Source organism: Eleginops maclovinus, chromosome 4 (assembly GCF_036324505.1).
Source record: "Eleginops maclovinus isolate JMC-PN-2008 ecotype Puerto Natales chromosome 4, JC_Emac_rtc_rv5, whole genome shotgun sequence".
NCBI lineage: Eukaryota > Metazoa > Chordata > Actinopteri > Perciformes > Eleginopidae > Eleginops > Eleginops maclovinus.
The window spans coordinates 20,277,208-20,297,085 of record NC_086352.1 but is presented as its reverse complement, the minus strand read 5'-3'; the positions used below and the strand labels follow the sequence as shown (position 1 = coordinate 20,297,085).

Sequence of the window (19,878 nt, the reverse complement as noted above, 5' to 3'; positions counted from 1 at the left end):
TACATTCTATGTCTGTGAGGTTTGAATCAAAAAAATATAAATAGCTAGTTAGAGAATTCTATAGGATCTAAGAAAAAGAGCTGGTTCGACACAAGAGAAAGAAAACGACCCCCAACATGTATCGAAGTTGCTCTGCTGTATCTTAAGTTATTAATAAATATGGAATATATGGAAGTAATCAGATATTACAAGTTTGATATCACTTGTCTAAAATACATGTATTTAAAGTAACAGTGCCAAGGATAAAAATGTCATTTATACATTTCGAAAAGATGAATCTCACTCACCATCAAACTTTTTATGCCTGGAGACAAACGTCGTCCTCATGGTGTGGCTGCTGTTCTCGACCAAGTTCTCAAACTCCAGTTTGCTCTGCTGGTGGAGTTTGTCCTCCATCTCAGATGTGCAGCAGGTGTATCCCTGAGGACAGACACGCAGGTGCTCACCTGAGGGAGACAGAGACATTGAGCGCTGTTTTTTTACACACATCACTGCCACAGGATTTGCTTTTTCAAAGGCTGAGCTGAGTCTTTGATCAGAACTTTCCAGTGATTTTGGGACTCTCATCACTGAAGCTATCAAACAGGGACAGACTGCGGCGAATGATAAAGAAGAATATTTGTCGGTACGCTGCTATCATGTGATACAGAAAGAAACATGGGGGGGGGGGGAGCACAGCAGATTGTAGACACATTGTGCTGGCATCCCTTTGTAAGCATGTCACCAAACAACTGCAAATGTTCACATCCTCAAGACACCACGCATCATTAGTGTCCATTTAGACTCATGTTTCTGGCCACCGTTAGTGACAATTTTCACTCTTGTTTTAGCTCTGTAGTACTCCAGAAATAAATCCCTCTTTAAGTGCTAATAGCTCCACTAAATTTGCCAGCTACTTCCTTACTGTGTATGTCTCCTGGTTGGTGCTGATCAGGTGCAATTCAGTTACATGAGTTTACCAGAGTAAAGCTCAAAACAAACCATCATGTAATGGTAATCTTCTCTTGGTTCTCACTCCTTCACACTACACTCATCACACTCATGTGATACAATGTTAATATTAAACACTATTTATATTCATTAGTCCAGCCTTAAGAAGATATCTTTGAATATTAGAACTAATGGACTCCAGTGCTTGCAGCAATCTTAGTGTAAGTAGTTAACCCCAAATGTTATAAAAAATGTATACTGTATGTTGTTACTTGTTGTTAGTTTTATATGCTGAGGTTATGCGATCTCCACCACTGAGACTTTAGCTGCCATCTGGAAACAATTAAAACAATCTCGACAGCAAGCACTTTTTAGAAACAATGTCCTGGTTAACTCAGGACAAACCTCACCTGGCTTACCTCCATAGAAATGTTGTTTCCAATGAAAAGTTCCCATTAGAACTCCAGTATTCCAAAACATTATTGTATGCATAGCCAGATACCTATACGGGTGAATCACACATGTTCTGTTTTTTTTGACAATATTATGTTTTGCAGAGCTTTAAACTCTCTAAACTTTGTACATTAAGTTGTGTTCATGCTTCATTTCAAAATGTGAAAAGAAACATTTTGAAATGTTTCTGGTGAACAAGTGTGCGCGTTTGGAAAAGGATTCATCAGAGATGATTGCATTGTGAGTTTCAAAATCCTATTTAATTTCTTTTAAAAAGCCTACAAGTTGAGCGGTTCCTCCAAGGATAATTAAAACTATTGAAATTAAACACCTATTAGACCAAAGAAAGAGTGAACGTTATATAGAGAGTAAAGCAAAGACCCAAGGGTATGAATCAGAACCAGAAGTATAGAAGTCATTGTATAGAAAGAGAGAGCATGTAAAACAGAATTTCTTTGGCTTCAACATTGCTTTTTGAAAGACAGTAATCAGTAATGACCTCACCCATCTGAAAACCCTCTCATTAAAAAAAGAAACGGTTTGACTAAACATAGAATGATTATTTGAGATAAAAGCAGGTTTTGGTAGCAACATTGTGTGGTTTCTGGCAAACCTTTGCTTGTGAATATATAAAGTACAAACACCAGGATGAGTTTAGGACAAGAGTAAATAGGTCAATAAGTGACATAACATAAAGACTTAAAACAAACTGAAAATTTGGGGAGTGAAATAACCTATTCACAGATAATACCAGCAAACTTCACAAAGCTAACCTTTTTTTAGAAACAAAAACAGAAAAGTATTCAGGTTAGAAGGCCATATATGACGTTCATTGGAGAGTTAACAACAAGTCATTATTGTTCGAAACAGTATATGGGCCATCACATCCTAAAAAAAATGACAACATAACATTGATCAGTTTCATGTATTGTGGGTCCATGCAACAGTTTAAGATTTCTAAATGAATCAGTCAGAGACCACTATAGCAAACAATGCCTAATTAGAAACCAGTGCCATGATTTCTTTCTAAAATACAAAAAATAGCAAGGTGTATTGTGTTGGTATTTCTGAGAATAAGCACCTCAATGTAAAGTTGTACATATGAGCCCGTAACTTAACAGAAGGAGCGTTTAAAGGGTCTAGTCTCCATGACTATTTGTCAGAAGATGAGACCCATAAACAACTTTAAATAAAGAAACTAACAATGGCAGTGATTGTGGTTACTGTATAAACAATACATAATGCATGTATTTCAACTGCTTGTATTCCTGGGCAGCAACTTGCAAAAGTAGTTTGAAAAAGCAGCAAATCCTTGGGAAAAGTAATTACCCAGTTAGCGACTCCTTACTGAATCATACAAATAGAGCTGTTTTACTGCCACATTGTCTGCATACTCTCTGTGTTATCTCTCCTCTGATCCTCTATGTCTGAGAGGATAAGATGTCATTATCAGAGATAAAGAACAACAACAAAGAAAACTGTTCTGGACAGTGTACGGCAGTCACATGACACAATTGAGTCTTTTTTGTTTTCTTTTCCAGTTATATCTCTTAACTTCTGAGAAAAAGAAACATGAAATGTCTGTCACTGCACCAGGGGTGGATTGGTGCAGAATAGACTCAGACTGTAAGACTTTTTTTTTTGATGGATCCTGTTATACAATGCAGGCACTGACATTCCCACTGGTGTTCTGCATGCATATACAGTAAGGTATAGATGAAGGAGCTGTGCTTGGCTAATGAAACAACGAGGATGCAGTATGTACGTGTTGGTACTCTCAAATGTGCTTAATCCTTAATCAGTCCTTAGAGAGGAGCCAAGCCACAGTAATGAGGTGCACCATCAACAGCTCAACACCAACCCATTGTCCCCAGAGTATGCACAAGCCTTCTGGCCACCGAGAACAAAGCTATTCTAACTAAAACAACAAAATAAGATGAAATGCACAAGTTAATTTCAATTATGTGATTCTTTAAGACTCTTTTGTTCCTATAGTTAAAAAAAACGCTGTAATCTTTTAGCAATGCACTTAGCAATGCATTCCTCAACTGTCACACATTGTTTCCTCTCCGTGAAGACGCAACACTGTGATAATCTTTATTTCAAGCTGTGATCAGTTTAACACATGCCTGCAGGGAAAACGACAGAGTGCAGTGTACACAGCTTATGGTAAGTGTTGCATGGTTGGTATTATTATTTATTTATTTCATGCAGAGGATGTTTTTATAAATCTCTGTTTATCTTCTCTGTCGATAATCCTGTTCAATAATAATTTCATATATTTCACACTTTAAAATGCAGTTAATTCACTAGACACTTTTTTATAAAGAGGAGACAATGATTCTTGTGTTAATAGAAATAAATTCAAGCCAAATAATAATTTGATTTAATCAGTTAAAATAGGACAAATACGATTAGAGACCAAATACTAAGAGACCTGTTTGTTAATGGAAAACACATATGACCCTAGGGGAAGGCTTGACTTGGGGTCAGTTTCCAGGCACACATCAGTTGGTTGGCAAATGCCAAAGTAAACAGCTAATTTCAGCAGTGTTGACCGTGCTGCCCAGGATTTAAAATTAAAGTGTTTGAAACAATGCCCAAAAAAAGTTTGGAACAAGAGTGGACGCTTTATTGGCATAATGATGGATAACTTGATAGTGATGACATTTTGCTTGCTGCATTAGGAAGCCCTGCAACTCTGAAGTAAGTCAATTTCAATTTGAATGTTGTGTTGATGTTACAAATTGACTTAACTTGTTAAAGAAGGTAGAACACCAGTGTTGGCCATTAAAGGTTGCAGAGAAAAAATAGAACAAAATGAATAAAAAAGGTAGAACCGTCCTCAGGTGCAAATGACAGCTGAAAGGAAATCCTGGTGCTTTTAGCTTTCATAGCTTGTGCACCCCCTCTGTTCCACTGTCTTGTTTTTCTATAAACATATACCTTGACATATCCAGCTTCACCACTTTGAAAAAGGTGATGCTGCTGTTACATTAACAAAGATAAAATAGGATTTTTTGTGCAAAAGGCATGGCAGGATTGTGAGCTGCATGTTTATGATGCTGTCACATTACTCCTTCTCCTCTTTTCTAAAATGTGTTTTTTTTCCCTGGCTGCTTTCTACAATGCAGATACATAAATGAACAGCATAATATAAATAGCAGTAACGCCAACACATTTTTACACAAAAAAACATTCCTGCTGGTTCGTCCAGTGTCTTTCCACATTGTGAGCTCAGTGTTCTAAAACAATACAAACACAAACACCTTGGTGAACTTGAGGAATAATCGTCCCCAAATCTAGATGGAATTTCGGCTCACTAGACCATATCTGTCTTGTTCTAGTTGGCTGCTTTGCACCCAAGATGGAATTTGAATCCGAGCTGTCAATACACTGAATGCTTGTGAGATCACACAGTTCTGCTCAAGACTCTCTCAAGCTGTTAAACTTGTAAGACTCAATACCATCCATGCCAACGAAAATCAAGACGTAGGAGTGGACAAACAAATCAAGCCACGGATGTCTGTATGCACAGGAAGTATGAGTGGCAATGCTTTAAAATACATATACAAAGATGAAGTAAACAAACCAATGGTAAATGCATTTATTATTGTCCAAAAAAAGGTACACGTTAAAATCAAATATGAAATAAATCAATTTTTAACAGCTAGCAAAACCCACTTAAAGTCTTCGTACAAGGAAGTATGACACATTGTGATCTTAAATAGAGAACATTTGTTTTATAGAAACTACGGTTACGGATACGGTTGGAAAACTATAAACATATCCATATGTGACAAAATGATGTTCCTTCAAAAAAGCTTACTATAAACATTGTAGTTATATTAAAACATTATATCTGGAATTTTAAAAGTTTTAAATCCTTAAAATGTAAGCTTTAAAAGATCTTTAAAAATCAGAGCTGTAAGATAAAGGAGATGGGAGGGGGAAAAAATGCTAATAATTGTTTCGTTCCTAACAATCTCAATGGCCACAGGTAAAAAAGGGCAAGAGGAAAGTCAAAAACAGTCCTCATCTACAGTGGAGGAAATAAGTATTTGATCCCCTGCCAATTTAGTTTACCCACTTACAAAGAAATGAACATTCTGTCATTTTTATGGTTGGTTTATTTTCACAGTGAGAGACAGAATATAAAAAAAGAATCCAGAAATGTACATTACAAAAAGATATTAATCAGTTTACATTTAATTGTGGAAATAAGTATTTGATCACCTTGCAAAACATGCCTTATTTCTAGGTGGAGAAAGCCTTGTTGGACAGCACAGAGGTCAGATGTTTCTTGTAGTTGCTCACATCTCAGGAGGTTTTTTTTGGTCCTCTCCTCTCTGCAGATTCTCTCCCAATCCTTAAGGTTTGGAGGCTGATGCTTGGCAACTGGAAGCTTCAGCTCCCTCCACAGATTTTCTATGGGATGGAGGTCCGGAGACTGGCTTGGCCCCTCCATCACATTAATGGGCTTCTTCTGTATCCACTCCTTAGTTGCCTTGGCCGTTTGTTTTGGGTCATTGTGGTGCTGGAAGACCTATCCATATCCCATTTTCAGTGTCCTGGTTGAGGGAAGGAGGCAGGCAGATTTCAGACGGCCTGTACATGTGCCTTCTTGAGCAGGGGCACTGTAGGATTTTAATCCATTACGGTGCAGTGTGTTACCAATAGTTTTTTTGGTGACTGTGGTCCCAGCTGCCTTCAGATCATTAAAAGTCCCTCCTGTGTAGTTCTTGGCTGACCCCTCACCTTTTTCATGATCATTGATCGTGGAGCCCCAGACCGAGGGGGCGATTGATGGTAATTTTGTGCTTCTTCCATTCTCTAATAATCAAACCAGTTGTCTCTTTCTCACCAAGCTGCTTGTTGGTGGTCTTGTAGCCTATTACAGCCTTGTGTTTGTTTACAATCTTGTCCCTGATGTCCTTGGACATTAGTTCCACCATGATCGCAAGACCTGTCTTTGGTCTTGCCTTCGGTGGAGAGGTTGTAATCTGATTTATTGACTGTGGACAGGTGTCTTTTATCCAGGTAATGAGTTGACATCAGGAATACTTTCTTAAAGAAGGAGGACTTATTTAACCGCTCCGTGGGAGCCAGAGTCCTTGTTTTTTGTAATGTACATTTCTGGATTTTTTTTGTGATATTCTGTCTCTCACTGTGAAAATAAACCTACCATAAAAATGACAGAATGTTCATTTCTTTGTAAGTGGGTAAACTAACTAAATTGGCGGGGGATCAAATACTTATTTCCTCCACTGTATGTTCCATCTATTAAAATGTTTTCCAAAGTGAACACTGCAACCTAATTTTTGCATCATTGCACCTAATCTTGGGTTCTCCCCATTTTGTAACATGCCTCATCTGTAAGCCTTTGACAAACAGGCGAAGGATGAAAGGGAGAGCGTAAAGTTTGTTTTAACTGCGCGAGCAGCAGAGAGGCACATACTGTATGCAAGCCCGGGGTGACAACACTGACAGAACTGCTAATATATTAAAGAGGATACAAGTGTCACATCAGGTTCTCCATATAGAGAAAAGCCTGCTTCAATTTAGATGTAAAACTACACAGTTGTATCTTAAACATTAGATCTGACGCATATTTCCACATTCATGATTCATTACACTCCTAACCTGATCACAAATTCATGGATCGCAAAGACAGACCAGAACACACATTCATAATTAATTATTTACTCACAGGTTTATCTATGCCTTATGAGGAAATAGTTATGCAATAACTGTGAAAAAAACATGGGTAAAGGATTTCACTGATGTCTTTAACCCAGACCATCTTGTTAATGTACCACTCTCTGCTTGTAGCTGCCTTGATCACAGATGTCAGAAGGCACTGCTGCACATCTCTCCCTTTCAGATCAGGCTGATCACAGATTTTAATGTATGCAATAACAGACGCAAGATAATTAAGGACAAATGCTAATCTTCAGGGATTTTACAATGAAATGTTCTGGCGTTAGTATAAATGTCTCCTAATCAAAAAGAATTGAGGCATAAGAAATGTTGTGCGGCTTACAAATGCAATCACACATAAGTAGTTTTGTTCACTTTCTTTGATGCGCAGATGTGTTTGGTTCTTCTGGATCACAATCTTCATCGACTGTGAAACATGATTGAAGCGTAGCATTGTAATTACGTGAAATTTGCTTACTTCAGTTTCAGAGAATGCGCTCAAAGGCCGGCTCAATGCCGATGAATGGCTGGAGGGGAAATGGTAAAACAATGCCCATTGAAAGTCGGCCACATACAGAGCTGTCTTCATAGAGAAAGACATTTCCCAAAACCCATTATGAATGTTACTTTAAGATTATATGTAAGACACATATGTTTAACCACAGACATTCTGATCTGCTCTAAATAACAAGGTCAGGAGTATATAGGTCACTTGGGGGAAGAGGATGGACCTGGAGGTACGATCATACAGAGATTAAAGAAAAAAACAACTTCATATACTATGATTTATTCTCGACAGTTGTATTGTACTCTGCCTCATCTCCCTTTGGCCTCATATCCCTTGATGGTAGAGAAGCATGTACTACTTGTGTTTGAGGTTCACACGCATGCAGCAGTCATGTCTAATATATAGGCATAAAGGATGGCACATTTTTTTCATCATTCTTTTCTTGTGTGGTTCATTAAAATATACTGCAGAGCCTACAGTTTATTAGGCAGCATGGGATGTAGAGTTCAACAGTTGCAGCAGATGCCCTGGTAAGATTTAGAATTCAGAAGTACCTCAGATGCATCACAGTGGGGGAAGGCCATGGAGGTTATTTGTTTGGCACTTTTTGGTAAAAGCTGAGGCAGTACAAAACTGTCCTATCAATATGATTAATAGTAAGATGGCTTCTAAAAAATATGAAATTGTTTTTTGGTTTGAGTCAGCATATTTTGGATTTTTGCTGTTATTTAAATTGAGAGCATAACAAATTTCTGGGAGGCCTTTTTTCTAGGAAACCAAGAGACAGTCAATGAGATACAGTATATTAGTGCACTAGAGAAAATAAGTCTGTGGTCGTTGAACTATTAGAGAAGGATAAAAAGGCAGGACATGAAATGTTGATTTCATAAATTAAGATAAGACAATCCTACTAGAGAAACTGGGTCCTTTCGTCCTTAAAATGATCAAGGGAAATATTTAAAAAGGTTCAATTCAAAGCAAAACACTTTTCAAATCTTTTAGTAAACTAAAGAGTCGACTGTTGGGCACATGAACATAACATCCAGATATGTGTTTCCTCAATAATCGTTCTGGTTGTTTTTTTTGCTAAATGGCAGCCAGCAGGTGGGTCAGTGTTGTGTTGTTGCACTACAAGGTTTGGGACCTCAATATTCACAAAGCACAGAGAAGAACTACGATTGGACTCGGTCATTTTGCCAATGCATGATAAGGCTTCAAAGGAGAAGGAAGGAGGATGCTTCAAATCTGAAGTTTAGGACGTCCTAAGGCCTTAACTTCAACACGGCAGATCAAGTAAAGTGAAGATTTAATGTAATAATCAAAATTTAAAAATTAAGGGTGTAAATGCCTCTTACTCTGAAAGGCTGACATTTTGAAACTAGTAGTTAAGAAATACTCATGTATTTATTTAACAAAAGTTTTACTAACTGAAACCTTTCAGTAAAATAACATCCGCCGTAGGGTGGTGAATGAAGAAGCCCCTGAGCAAGACTTCTTTTCTGTGCAGTACTTTTCCAACAACAAACTGAGACTTTGGAAATAGCCACAAGCTTCTACTTCATGAAATACATTTTACTTTCATGAATATTCATTATGTCCTTGTATTTCAATTGCATTGTGAGTAGCAAAGTGGGTGTCCAAATATCTCTGCTTCCATTTTTCATTGGTAAAGGGTACAGTTTAATCTAGCTTAATCAAACTAAGTGTTTGATGGACCGTTTTTCAAAAGCCTCCTCCCCTTCACACCTATCTGACATCAGAGAAATGTTGTAAAAATGTTAGAAATTGTCCCCAAGTATAAACAATATCCCACCTCTCCGGCTTCTCACTACAGACTGTTAAGTTTAATGTTCAATGTAGTCCGGTAGGTCGGACAAAATGGCTCTCATTGAGTTTACTGGGGCCCTAAAATAAATAGTTTAGTTCCACATTGCCACCAAAATGTCCGTAATTCCGACAGCACAATAACAAAGGCAAAAGACTTTAATCAAAAATAAAGATATAGCAACAAATAAAAAATGGAATAAGGTATAATATCCTAAAAAGTGGCATGATCCAAAAATTAGCAAAGGTACAGTTCCAATCCAAAAACAGCACCATGTTTGAAGTCAATAGACAATTCAAAAGTAACTATCATCAAAAGATACATACACTGATTTCACAAGTTTACAATCTACCTGGGAGGATTAAAATGCTAAAGAGACTGTTTTTCACCTCCATCCCCCATAACTACCAACATATGTTTCAGGGAAATATGAAAGCTCCAGAATATATCAAGGCAGCTGTGGGAAAAGAGTGGGTTCGATGCCCATGAAGGGTTCTGCTGCCAGGCAGTGTGATTAACTCCCAAAAGGATTCATTAGTCTACCTGGCCAAAGGGCAAACTGCATATGGGCCATGCCATCTGGTACATCCCTTGACCACTCTTGCCAGCATTTATAAAGTGAGGACATCCTCGCCAGAGATTTCAGATGAACAGGCCAACGGATCAGATCAGAAGGAGTAAAAATATTCACCTGAGCTAAAAACTCTTAAAAAAGGTGTAGTGATGGAGTAAATGCTATTAATTTTGGAAAATGTGTCAGCATCTATTGTACTCTGAGCTGGTGAGTAATACTCAAAGAGTGTTCCCCTGACAACTGTTTACTAGGATGTGCCTTAAAGTGTAGGGTATTGTTCTAGTAAATACACATCTTAATCTGGTTAAAGAATATCTTAGACTGTTGCCTGTTAAAAGCACACAGCAGAGTGAAGCTCAGCAACACAGCAGCACCATCTTGAATGAATCACTTTTATTATCATTGATCCACCAACAGATTCAAGCTCAGTCTCATTGAGAACTGCCTCTGGAATATTGCCCCCTGTCTGCTCTTATAGTCTGGCTGTAACAGAGACTTATTGCCTTCAAATGAGGGCAGAGGCCTGCAGAAGCACGTCTGCACTCTGGATATTTCAATTAATTCAATTCAGTTTTCTTGAGCCATGGTCTCATACGATATCCATAATTCAGTTTGTTTTTAACCCAGTTTCCTTGTCTTTAACATTGATTCTTTTCAAAACTCAACACTTGCTTAAAGACCCAGAGGGAAGCTGCTATCCAGTAAACACACACCAGATTCACAGTTAAACTGAAACACAATTAAGTGCTTTCTGTTTCGACACCATTACAATCAAAGTGTTGTTTTAATTTTATAAATATCAAAGATTTAAGAATTACTGTTGTAGCATTTTAAATCTAAATGCACAAACTTTTTTTAATAGGTTTGCTGCTGGTTTACTGCTTTTGCCGATTCAGCTTCAAAAGTGTATAACTTTTTCTGAGAAAGCTCTTATAATGCCTTTAAGATTTATATTTGTACATTTTGGTTTAATGTATACTAACTTTATAACATGGAAATATCCACATACTGTTCATAACTAAGTCTATAAGTATTATCACATTACTATCTTATTCTCAAAGTCAGTCTTTGTGTGAATTCCTGTGTGACACAAAATTATTCCAAAGGAACATTTGAAAAGTTTGTTGGTGTTGTTTCAAAAGGTATGTTACAGTCCCTTAAGACATTTTAGTCCCTTTCGGTGAATTTAAGCTCATTTAGACTATTAAGAAGTGGCACAATACGGGTACAATTCATTAAATTCATAACAATGGCCTTAATTACAGCAATAAAATAAGGTCAAAGATAAAATAAATCCAGGTTGAATCATCTGACCATGAGTGGACGGGTAAAGAAAAATTCGCTAAATGACAGACCTTGAGAGTGTTGGTCTTTTAACTTTCTCTCTACTCTCTTTGGACTAAATGCTACAGCCAAGTATAGCACACTGGACAGTAAACGCTAAAAGGCTGGCTGAGCCTCTGCTCCCTGTGAAAGGTTGACACCACTATCTTTGAGATCTATTGACTCGGGTACGCTTAGGCCCCTCACACGTTCTGGGCCATGACTGTCCTTTCTCTATTTGGGCAGCAGCACATTAAAGGCCCCTTTATTCAGCTGACATGACCTAGATAGAGGGCAAATGGGGGTAAATAACACAAATAGAATTAAAGGTTGTTGAAAGATGGGAGACAGCATGAATACTCTGTAGATTGTTAGCGAAGGTACCGTTGTCAGCAGAATACACCAGATGGAAGGTTCTGTTTAAAGGTTATCTTAAAATCTGCATAATGAAGGATTCATATAATCAAAGCATTCTTGAAGTATTTGGACAACGGCTTCCTCTAAAAACCTCTAAATTTTATTTTATAAATTCAATGCTAAAGTAGGTTACCAACTGTCAGACAATTCTCTGGGTGCTTTTTACTTTTTATGATGAACTACATCATATCAGTATATCCTGCAGTCCATTCTACATAAGACAGGAAAATAATGACCATTACAAAGTGATGCATGACCTCATAAAAATGACAGCATATTTGTAACTGTACTCATTAAGCAATTACATTACAGTAGGTAGTTAAAATTTACAGCATGTCACCTTTTTGAGACAAGATCTTATATTGAGGTTTCAAATAATGATCTTCAAGGACTTAGTGTTTTTTTATGCGAAATGAATAAATAGGGAAAACTGCATTCCTCCTGTTTGTCATTTATGACATTATGGTGAGGAGATAAAAAATCAACAATCAATACGTAAGATCTTTTACAAGCAAGTTAACACACTTTCTTAGTGGTTATAACTTGTCAACAGGAATTACCGAATTGTAAGTCAACTCAATTACTGTGTTATATCACATCTGTCTGCATGATGAAGTGGGAAAAATGCATCAAGCTCGATTGATCTCACCGCTGCTCTGCCATCTGGATCTCCTCTCCATCACCCAAATCACCCACTTTCAACTATTTCCACTGGGGCTTGGGACCCAAATTGAATATGTCCAAACAAGATGACACAGATATTTTCCACAATCTCCCCAACCATATGTTACCAAATTTGGAGGCGGGTAAAAGATTTTCTAACTTTGAAATAACTTCCAGAGTTGGATCATTGCTTGAGAGTAATAGATAAAAAAGTATATATGATGGCGTCAAGCACCAAGCTCATAAGCGTATTCACTTTGCAATTCGATGTCACCCCTCCTTTTAGTATGAAGTGCAGTACTGTGTGTTTGAAACATGACAGCAAAAAAAGGTGTTAATTTATTCAGAGTGTTTGCAAAATGCATGTGTATACCATTTTTATTGCAATTCACAACCTTGGCTCCTATCAATTTAGACTGACAGCATGGCAGGTGCATAATAATAAGATTTCTAGTCTTTAATCGCATTTTTTAAAATATTGTGTAACAACATTTTGCTACAAAAGTTACACACTACGGGTTCTGTGTTTGGATCTAAATCCCAAAGGACAAAAAATAGTTGTTTGCAGCTTAAGGCTTTTTTTTCCTCCAATTTTTGAGTTTCCCTCAAAGATGATGAGCGCTGGAGGCTTTCCATTTGTGCACAATGGCAGAACCTGTCAATGTCTATGCTGAAGAACCATGATAGCTTAATGAGAAGCTACTACTGAGTTGGAAATATGAAAAAGGCAATACTTTACATTTTAGGAAAATGGTACAAATAAAAATGTTCTGGGTGCGAACGAACACTGGCTTTTTAAACGCGGACAACATTTTCTGTGAGTACAGGATCCATCCCCAATATCCAATCAACATATCCAAACTCATGTTTCAAGTAGTAGACATCAAGTTTTCCATTAATCGTAGTCAGGCAACTTACAATCTGATGAGCACTAACCTGCTGCACTTACTCCCTCTGATTTACATGTTGGATCACACACATTAAGCTTTTAATAAACCTCCCATCCGACACTAATTCTTACTCTTTTTACTTCAACTCTTGTGTATCAATCCTTTAGTGAGCATTCCTGCAGAACCTTGACTGTATAGCTAGTTTCTAAAGCCAGTATGCATGTTATCAGGTTAGATAGTGTTAAATGTCAAAGGTGAGCCATCGCACAACTCAAACATTCTAGCTGAGCTTTTGGCCCCTGGCTCTAGTCATGCATGCAGTCTATCAAAGCAGACCTACAGTAGAATCTGTATATCTTCATGCCTCAGTCATGGTTAATGCCTGTGAGCTATTTTCCACCAGAGTATAAGAGGTGAATCCTGTATGTGGAAATAAGAACATGATAGCATATACAACTTATACAGTATATTAATATACATCTAAAAGTTAACCAATAAAGAAAGCTTGCATAACATGTAAAATGTATCTCTTAAAATATTGAATTGCAGATTCTGATTTCTCAAGGATGTAAACAAGCGGATAGCAGATATGAACATGCAGACTTCTCCAGTCTGGCTTTATAAAAAAAAGTGTGTATTCAAACTGATTATTAATTAATAAACTTAATAAAAATCCAATGAGCCAGCATGTGACATAGAAAGAGGAGCCGCATGGAAATGGCTGGTGGAATAACATGTTTTCCGAGCTAGGCAGTACGCAAAACTGGGTTTTATTTCAGGGTTGGTGAGCACAAAAGGGTGAAATGTACCCAATAAATGTATAGTTGTGCCAGTCCAAAACCAAAAGATTCAGTTTATTATGTAATTAACCTGAAAAAAATCTGGAAATTGCCAGATGTTAAATGTTAGAGTGTAAATGATTCATCAATTATCAATAGTTGCGAATTATTTGTGTTTGATTGACCAATCAAAAAGAAGACAAATTGTTGCAGCTCTAAATTACTATAATCTATTTAGTTTCATCATACTTGCTTATCATGAGAGGTTACAGTAGAGAGGGAAAAGGAGGAGACATGCGGTGAGGTTAAAGCATTGCTCTCGTGCTCTGGATTCAGCATGGTGCATGATTCAGTACTAAACACAACAGCTGGTGGTCTGAAGAGCCCGAGGTAGAGCCCCGGGGTGCGAGATGACCAGCCCACTCATTTACCAGCAGCTTACACGGGGGACAGGAAACAGCGGGGTTCTGGGAGCAGGGGACGAGGCTGGCTTCTTTTCAGATTCTAGCACCCTCCAGGAGCCAAAGAACGAGGAATCGCCAAGAAGCTTCACAATGGCAGCTGTTTCATTTCGCACATGAAGAAATTCAGGGGACCAAAAGATGTAAGCACTGGACACAGGCTCATTAACCCATCCATTTCAATAACCCTTGCAACTCCTTTGTAACGGGCCTTGGATTTATAAAACTGGCACTCTGAAGTATGAAAATATTCTTTCTCAAGCCTCATCAACATCCTCAGAAGGTCTCCTCTCCAGCTATTAAGGTTACATGAGCTTGTCACATTTTTCATGACAGCGATGCTCCCTGGAGATGCTCTATGTGGCCCCATTCAAGTCAGTGAGGTGAGCCTAGTGAGCCTGGATATATTTTCCTGCAAGATCGCTCTATGCTTTCATCTCACAAGGATAGGTGATTTAAATGAACTGTTGGGTCACCCCGCTATTTTTTCTTCTTTAGTTCAAAATAAATTATTATGTCGTGTTGTTGCACTCCGCAAGCTCTACGTCCGACATGCTTTATTAAAAGAAAGTTTGATTAAAAAAATATGCAGTATCATCCTACATGCAAAATTAATCCTGTATGTAAAGCTGTAAAGAGCCACTGTTATTAAATACTGCACACATAGTTCAAGCTCATCTAGTAGTATCTAAAGAAGCATTTTGAAATACTTTCTATTTAAATTCCATCAACCTCTTTTGTCCTTTTCTGCCTCATAATGTGTTGGTTACGTTTTCTTTAAATCAATAAAATAATCAGTCATCATAAAATCCTTTTTGTCCACACAGGTAAGTGAGTAAAAAGGAACACATTGCCTAAACCAGAGAAAAAAGAAAATGAGGCGACACAGGGTGAAGGAACAAAGGGCAGACCTCTGAAACATGCAGGAGTGTCATTAAACCCCCCAAGGCATAACACTGCAAAGCCTATTATTTAATGTTATAATTAAAGCCCAGCAATGTGACCTAGGGTTAAGATCAGCCCTCTGCATATTTAGCATTAAAATAAAATAATAACGATCTCCAATTAGTCTCTCCGCCTCAAAGCCACCAACCAGATCACACTAAACTGGGTCATGAACTCATGTAATCAGTATAAATTTCATAATTTATAACTAGAACAACATGCTTTTCATGCTTGTCTGCAACTACGGCTCTTTGAAAACATATTGGGCTACAAATCTGTTTGCTTTTAGGGGTGTTGCAAGGTTGGCACTGAGGTGTGCTATTTTCTTGGTACTTGGAGAACCATTATTTTTAATCACTGGAGGGAGCCAGTCAGGCACTTGGAACTCTCTTGTTACGCCCACTGCAACACAGCCGTCATGAAATTATTGGACTCGAATGCCAGTTTGGTGATTGCACAATTTAGGTAAACATTGTACTGTGATGGCCACAGACAATTTAGTTGGAATGTTTTTCCTGTTTTCCTTTTTGCAATGTTATTGTGCATATGACTTATAGCTCATTTAGTTAGAAATGAGAGAATCAGGACAAATACACAACTTCATACAGGCGGCTTACTGAGAGCACCAAGCCCATGTTCTCTGCATCTCTTAATCTCCTGAACTGAACCCTGAACTACTATTATGAGGCAAAAGATAACACAGAAGCACCCACACAGTATCAGAACCAAAACTACCTCAATCTAGTGGAGTTACATGCACACTGTATTAAAATTAAGATCCATATACCAGTTATGAAAATAGTCTGTTAGGGTATGCAAATAAATTTCCCATAAATATTTTCCATTTACACACAAAAACACCAGCGTCAGCAAATGCATTCACATCTAGAGCCCAACCAAAAACAATGACTATGAATCCTATATGACCACAAGAGATGATTTGTGTTAACTGGATTTCTACGTCTCCAGCCGTCAATAAGCATGACAGAGAACTCTCTACTCAGCCATAAGGAGTCTCACTTACTAGGTGTGGCTCTGCCTAGACTGGAGATGATGTGACTTTGCCTTATACATTGGGTTGTGAAGTGCAGCCAATGTCAAATATTTTTCTTCTATATTTTTCCGTCTAAAAGACAAGATTTTTGTCAATTATTGCTATGAAACTAGGACCAAAATCAATATATTTATAATATAATACACTGCCCGGCCAAAAAAAAAGGTCACCACCTGGATTTAACTAAGCAAATAGGTAAGAGCCTCCCTTTGGATAATTACTGCATATGTGATTATGTTTCACCTGGCAACAAGTTATTTAACCCTAACTGATGCAGTGAGTAACTTCTCATTTGTTAAACAGTCATGTCGAAAAACATATCCTGTGGTCGTGGAAAAGATGTTAATCTGTTTCAGAAGGGTCAAATTATTGGCATGCATCAAGCAGAGAAAACATCTAAGGAGATCGCTGAAACTACTAACATCTGGTCCAACGCATTATTAAAAACTGGAAGTGGGGAAACATCATCTTCCAGGAAGGAATGTGGTCGGAAAAAATCTTGAATGATCGTGATCGGAGATCACTTAAATGTTTGGTGAAATCAAATCATAGAAAAACAACAGTAGAACTCACAGCTATATTTCCACACGCACAATGCGAAGGGAACTCAAGGGATTGGGACTAAACAGCGTGTAGCCGTAAGAAAACCACTTGTCAGTGAGGGTAATCGGAAATAACGGCTTCAATTTCCTAGTGACCATAAAGATTGGACTCTGGAGCAATGGAAGAAGGTCATGTGGTCTGAAGAGTCCAGATTTACCCTGTTCCAGAGTGATGAGCGCATCAGGGTAAGAAGAGAGGCGTATATACAGTGGGGCAAAAAAGTATTTAGTCAGCCACCAATTGTGCAAGTTCTCCCATTTAAAAAGATGAGAGAGGCCTGTAATTTTTATCATAGGTACACTTCAACTATGAGAGACAAAATGAGAAAAAAAATCCAGGAAGTCACATTGTAGGATTTTTAATGAATTAATTGGTAAATTCCTCGGTAAAATAAGTATTTGGTCACCTACAAACAAGCAAGATTTCTGGCTCTCACAGACCTGTAACTTCTTCTTTAAGAGGCTCCTCTGTCCTCCACTCGTTACCTGTATTAATGGCACCTTTTTGAACTCGTTATCAGTATAAAAGACACCTGTCCACAACCTCAAACAGTCATACTCCAAACTCCACTATGGCCAAGACCAAAGAGCTGTCAAAGGAGACCAGAGACAAAATTGTAGACCTGCACCAGGCTGGGAAAACTGAATCTGCAATAGGTAAGCAGCTTGGTGTGAAGAAATCAACTGTGGGAGCAATTATTAGAAAATGGAAGACATACAAGACCACTGCTAATCTCCCTCGATCTGGGGCTCCACGCAAGATCTCAACCCGTGGGGTCAAAATGATCACCGGAACGGAGAGCAAAAATCCCAGAACCACACGGGGGGACCTAGTGAATGACCTGCAGAGAGCTGGGACCAAAGTAACAGAGGCTACCATCAGTAACACACTACGCCGCCAGGGACTTAAATCCTGCAGTTCCAGACGTGTCCCCCTGCTTAAGCCAGTACATGTCCAGGCCCGTCTGAAGTTTGCTAGAGGGCATTTGGATGATCCAGAAGAGGATTGGGAGAATGTCATATGGTCAGATGAAACCAAAATAGAACTTTTTGGTAAAAACTCAACTCGTGGTGTTTGGAGGAGAAAGAATGCAGAGTTGCATCCAAAGAACACCATACCTACTGTGAAGCATGGGGGTGGAAACATCATGCTTTGGGGCTGTTTTTCTGCAAAGGGACCAGGACGACTGATCCGTGTAAAGGAAAGAATGAATGGGGCCATGTATCGTGAGATTTTGAGTGAAAACCTCCTTCCATCAGCAAGGGCACTGAAGATGAAGCGTGGCTGGGTCTTTCAGCATGACAATGATCCCAAACACACCGCCAGGGCAACAAAGGAGTGGCTTCGTAAGAAGCATTTCAAGGTCCTGGAGTGGCCTAGCCAGTCTCCAGATCTCAACCCCATAGAAAATCTTTGGAGGGAGTTGAAGGTCCGTGTTGCCCAGTGACAGCCCCAAAACATCACTGCTTTAGAGGAGATCTGCATGGAGGAATGGGCCAAAATACCAGCAACAGTGAGTGAAAACCTTGTGAAGACTTACAGAAAACGTTTGACCTCTGTCATTGCCAACAAAGGGTATATAACAAAGTATTGAGATGAACTTTTGTTATTGACCAAATACTTATTTTCCACAATAATTTGAAATAAATTCATTAAAAATCCTACAATGTGATTTTCTGGATTTTTTTTTCTCATTCTGTCTCTCATAGTTGAGGTATACCTATGATAAAAATTACAGGCCTCTCTCATCTTTTTAAATGGGAGAACTTGCACAATTGGTGGCTGACTAAATACTTTTTTGCCCCACTGTATATATATATATATATAATTATTGTACTTACTCAGTTCATAGAACAAGAAAACTACAATCTATATAACAAATCAATCCCATGAATGAAACCAAACTTAAAATAACTTGATGCCCAACAGTGGTTGTCTATGAATCCATTTCTCAGTGCCACAAAACTCCTTTGTTCTCCAAAAGTCGGTAAAATGAGTCACAATTTTGCACTAGATGACATTTCTATGAACATGGGCACTGTAGTTTAAGAAAGCCAAAAGTCTCCAACAAATGCAATATATTGTTCAGTAGAAAAAGATAAGTTTGGTTAAAACTGCAGTATCAAACTGTTATAGGGAAACCAGCCATTCTTTTCTCCTCTTCAAGGATACGCACAGGACTAACATAAAGGTTGACTTTGTTATTCCATGCAGTTTCCTCCTAATTTTAATTCAAAGTGGTAAGAGTGAAACATTTTATTCTCTCAATCTCAATATTAAATGTTCTGTTTCAAAACTTGGTGACAAAGGTACACCTATATTTAGAGTCATAAATGACATTCATAGGCCTTAAAGTTAGCCCTTGATGTACTGCTGTGGTTTTGTGTGTACAAACAAATGTCTGCATGTTCGAGCCTCTGCACTATTGATTTTGATACATCAAAAGCCCCCCCGTGGTTTCACAACAGTGAAACCACCACGGAGGCCTCTTAAGGGTTAGAAACTGTCAACCGTCAATGTTTCTTAAACACAACAACAGTGTCATTGTCAAATTTGTAATGCCACTGCCACACAGTTGTATAGGTTTGTTGACAGAGTCTGATGTTTCCATGACAAGTTTGGCACGCCATGTTTATTTGCGCTTAATGCTTGTTTACTTCTAAATCTCGGAGGGGTGGTTTATTTAGCAAATTACCTCAGCCATGTTTACTTGTCTGTGTCTGAAAAACAAAAACAAAAAGTCCCCAGTGTGA

The 19,878-nt window shown here is 38.2% G+C and overlaps 1 protein-coding gene across 2 annotated transcripts in view; it reads right to left on the bottom strand.

Annotated features, from left to right (window-relative positions):
• Positions 1–19,878, bottom strand: part of LOC134863777 (glypican-6-like) — a 120,398-nt gene that overhangs the window by 93,847 nt on the left and 6,673 nt on the right. For both annotated transcript variants that reach the window (XM_063882471.1, XM_063882472.1), the window contains exon 2: positions 288–446. In XM_063882471.1, the coding sequence (XP_063738541.1) occupies positions 288–446 (159 nt within the window). The remainder of the gene's footprint in view (positions 1–287; positions 447–19,878) is intronic.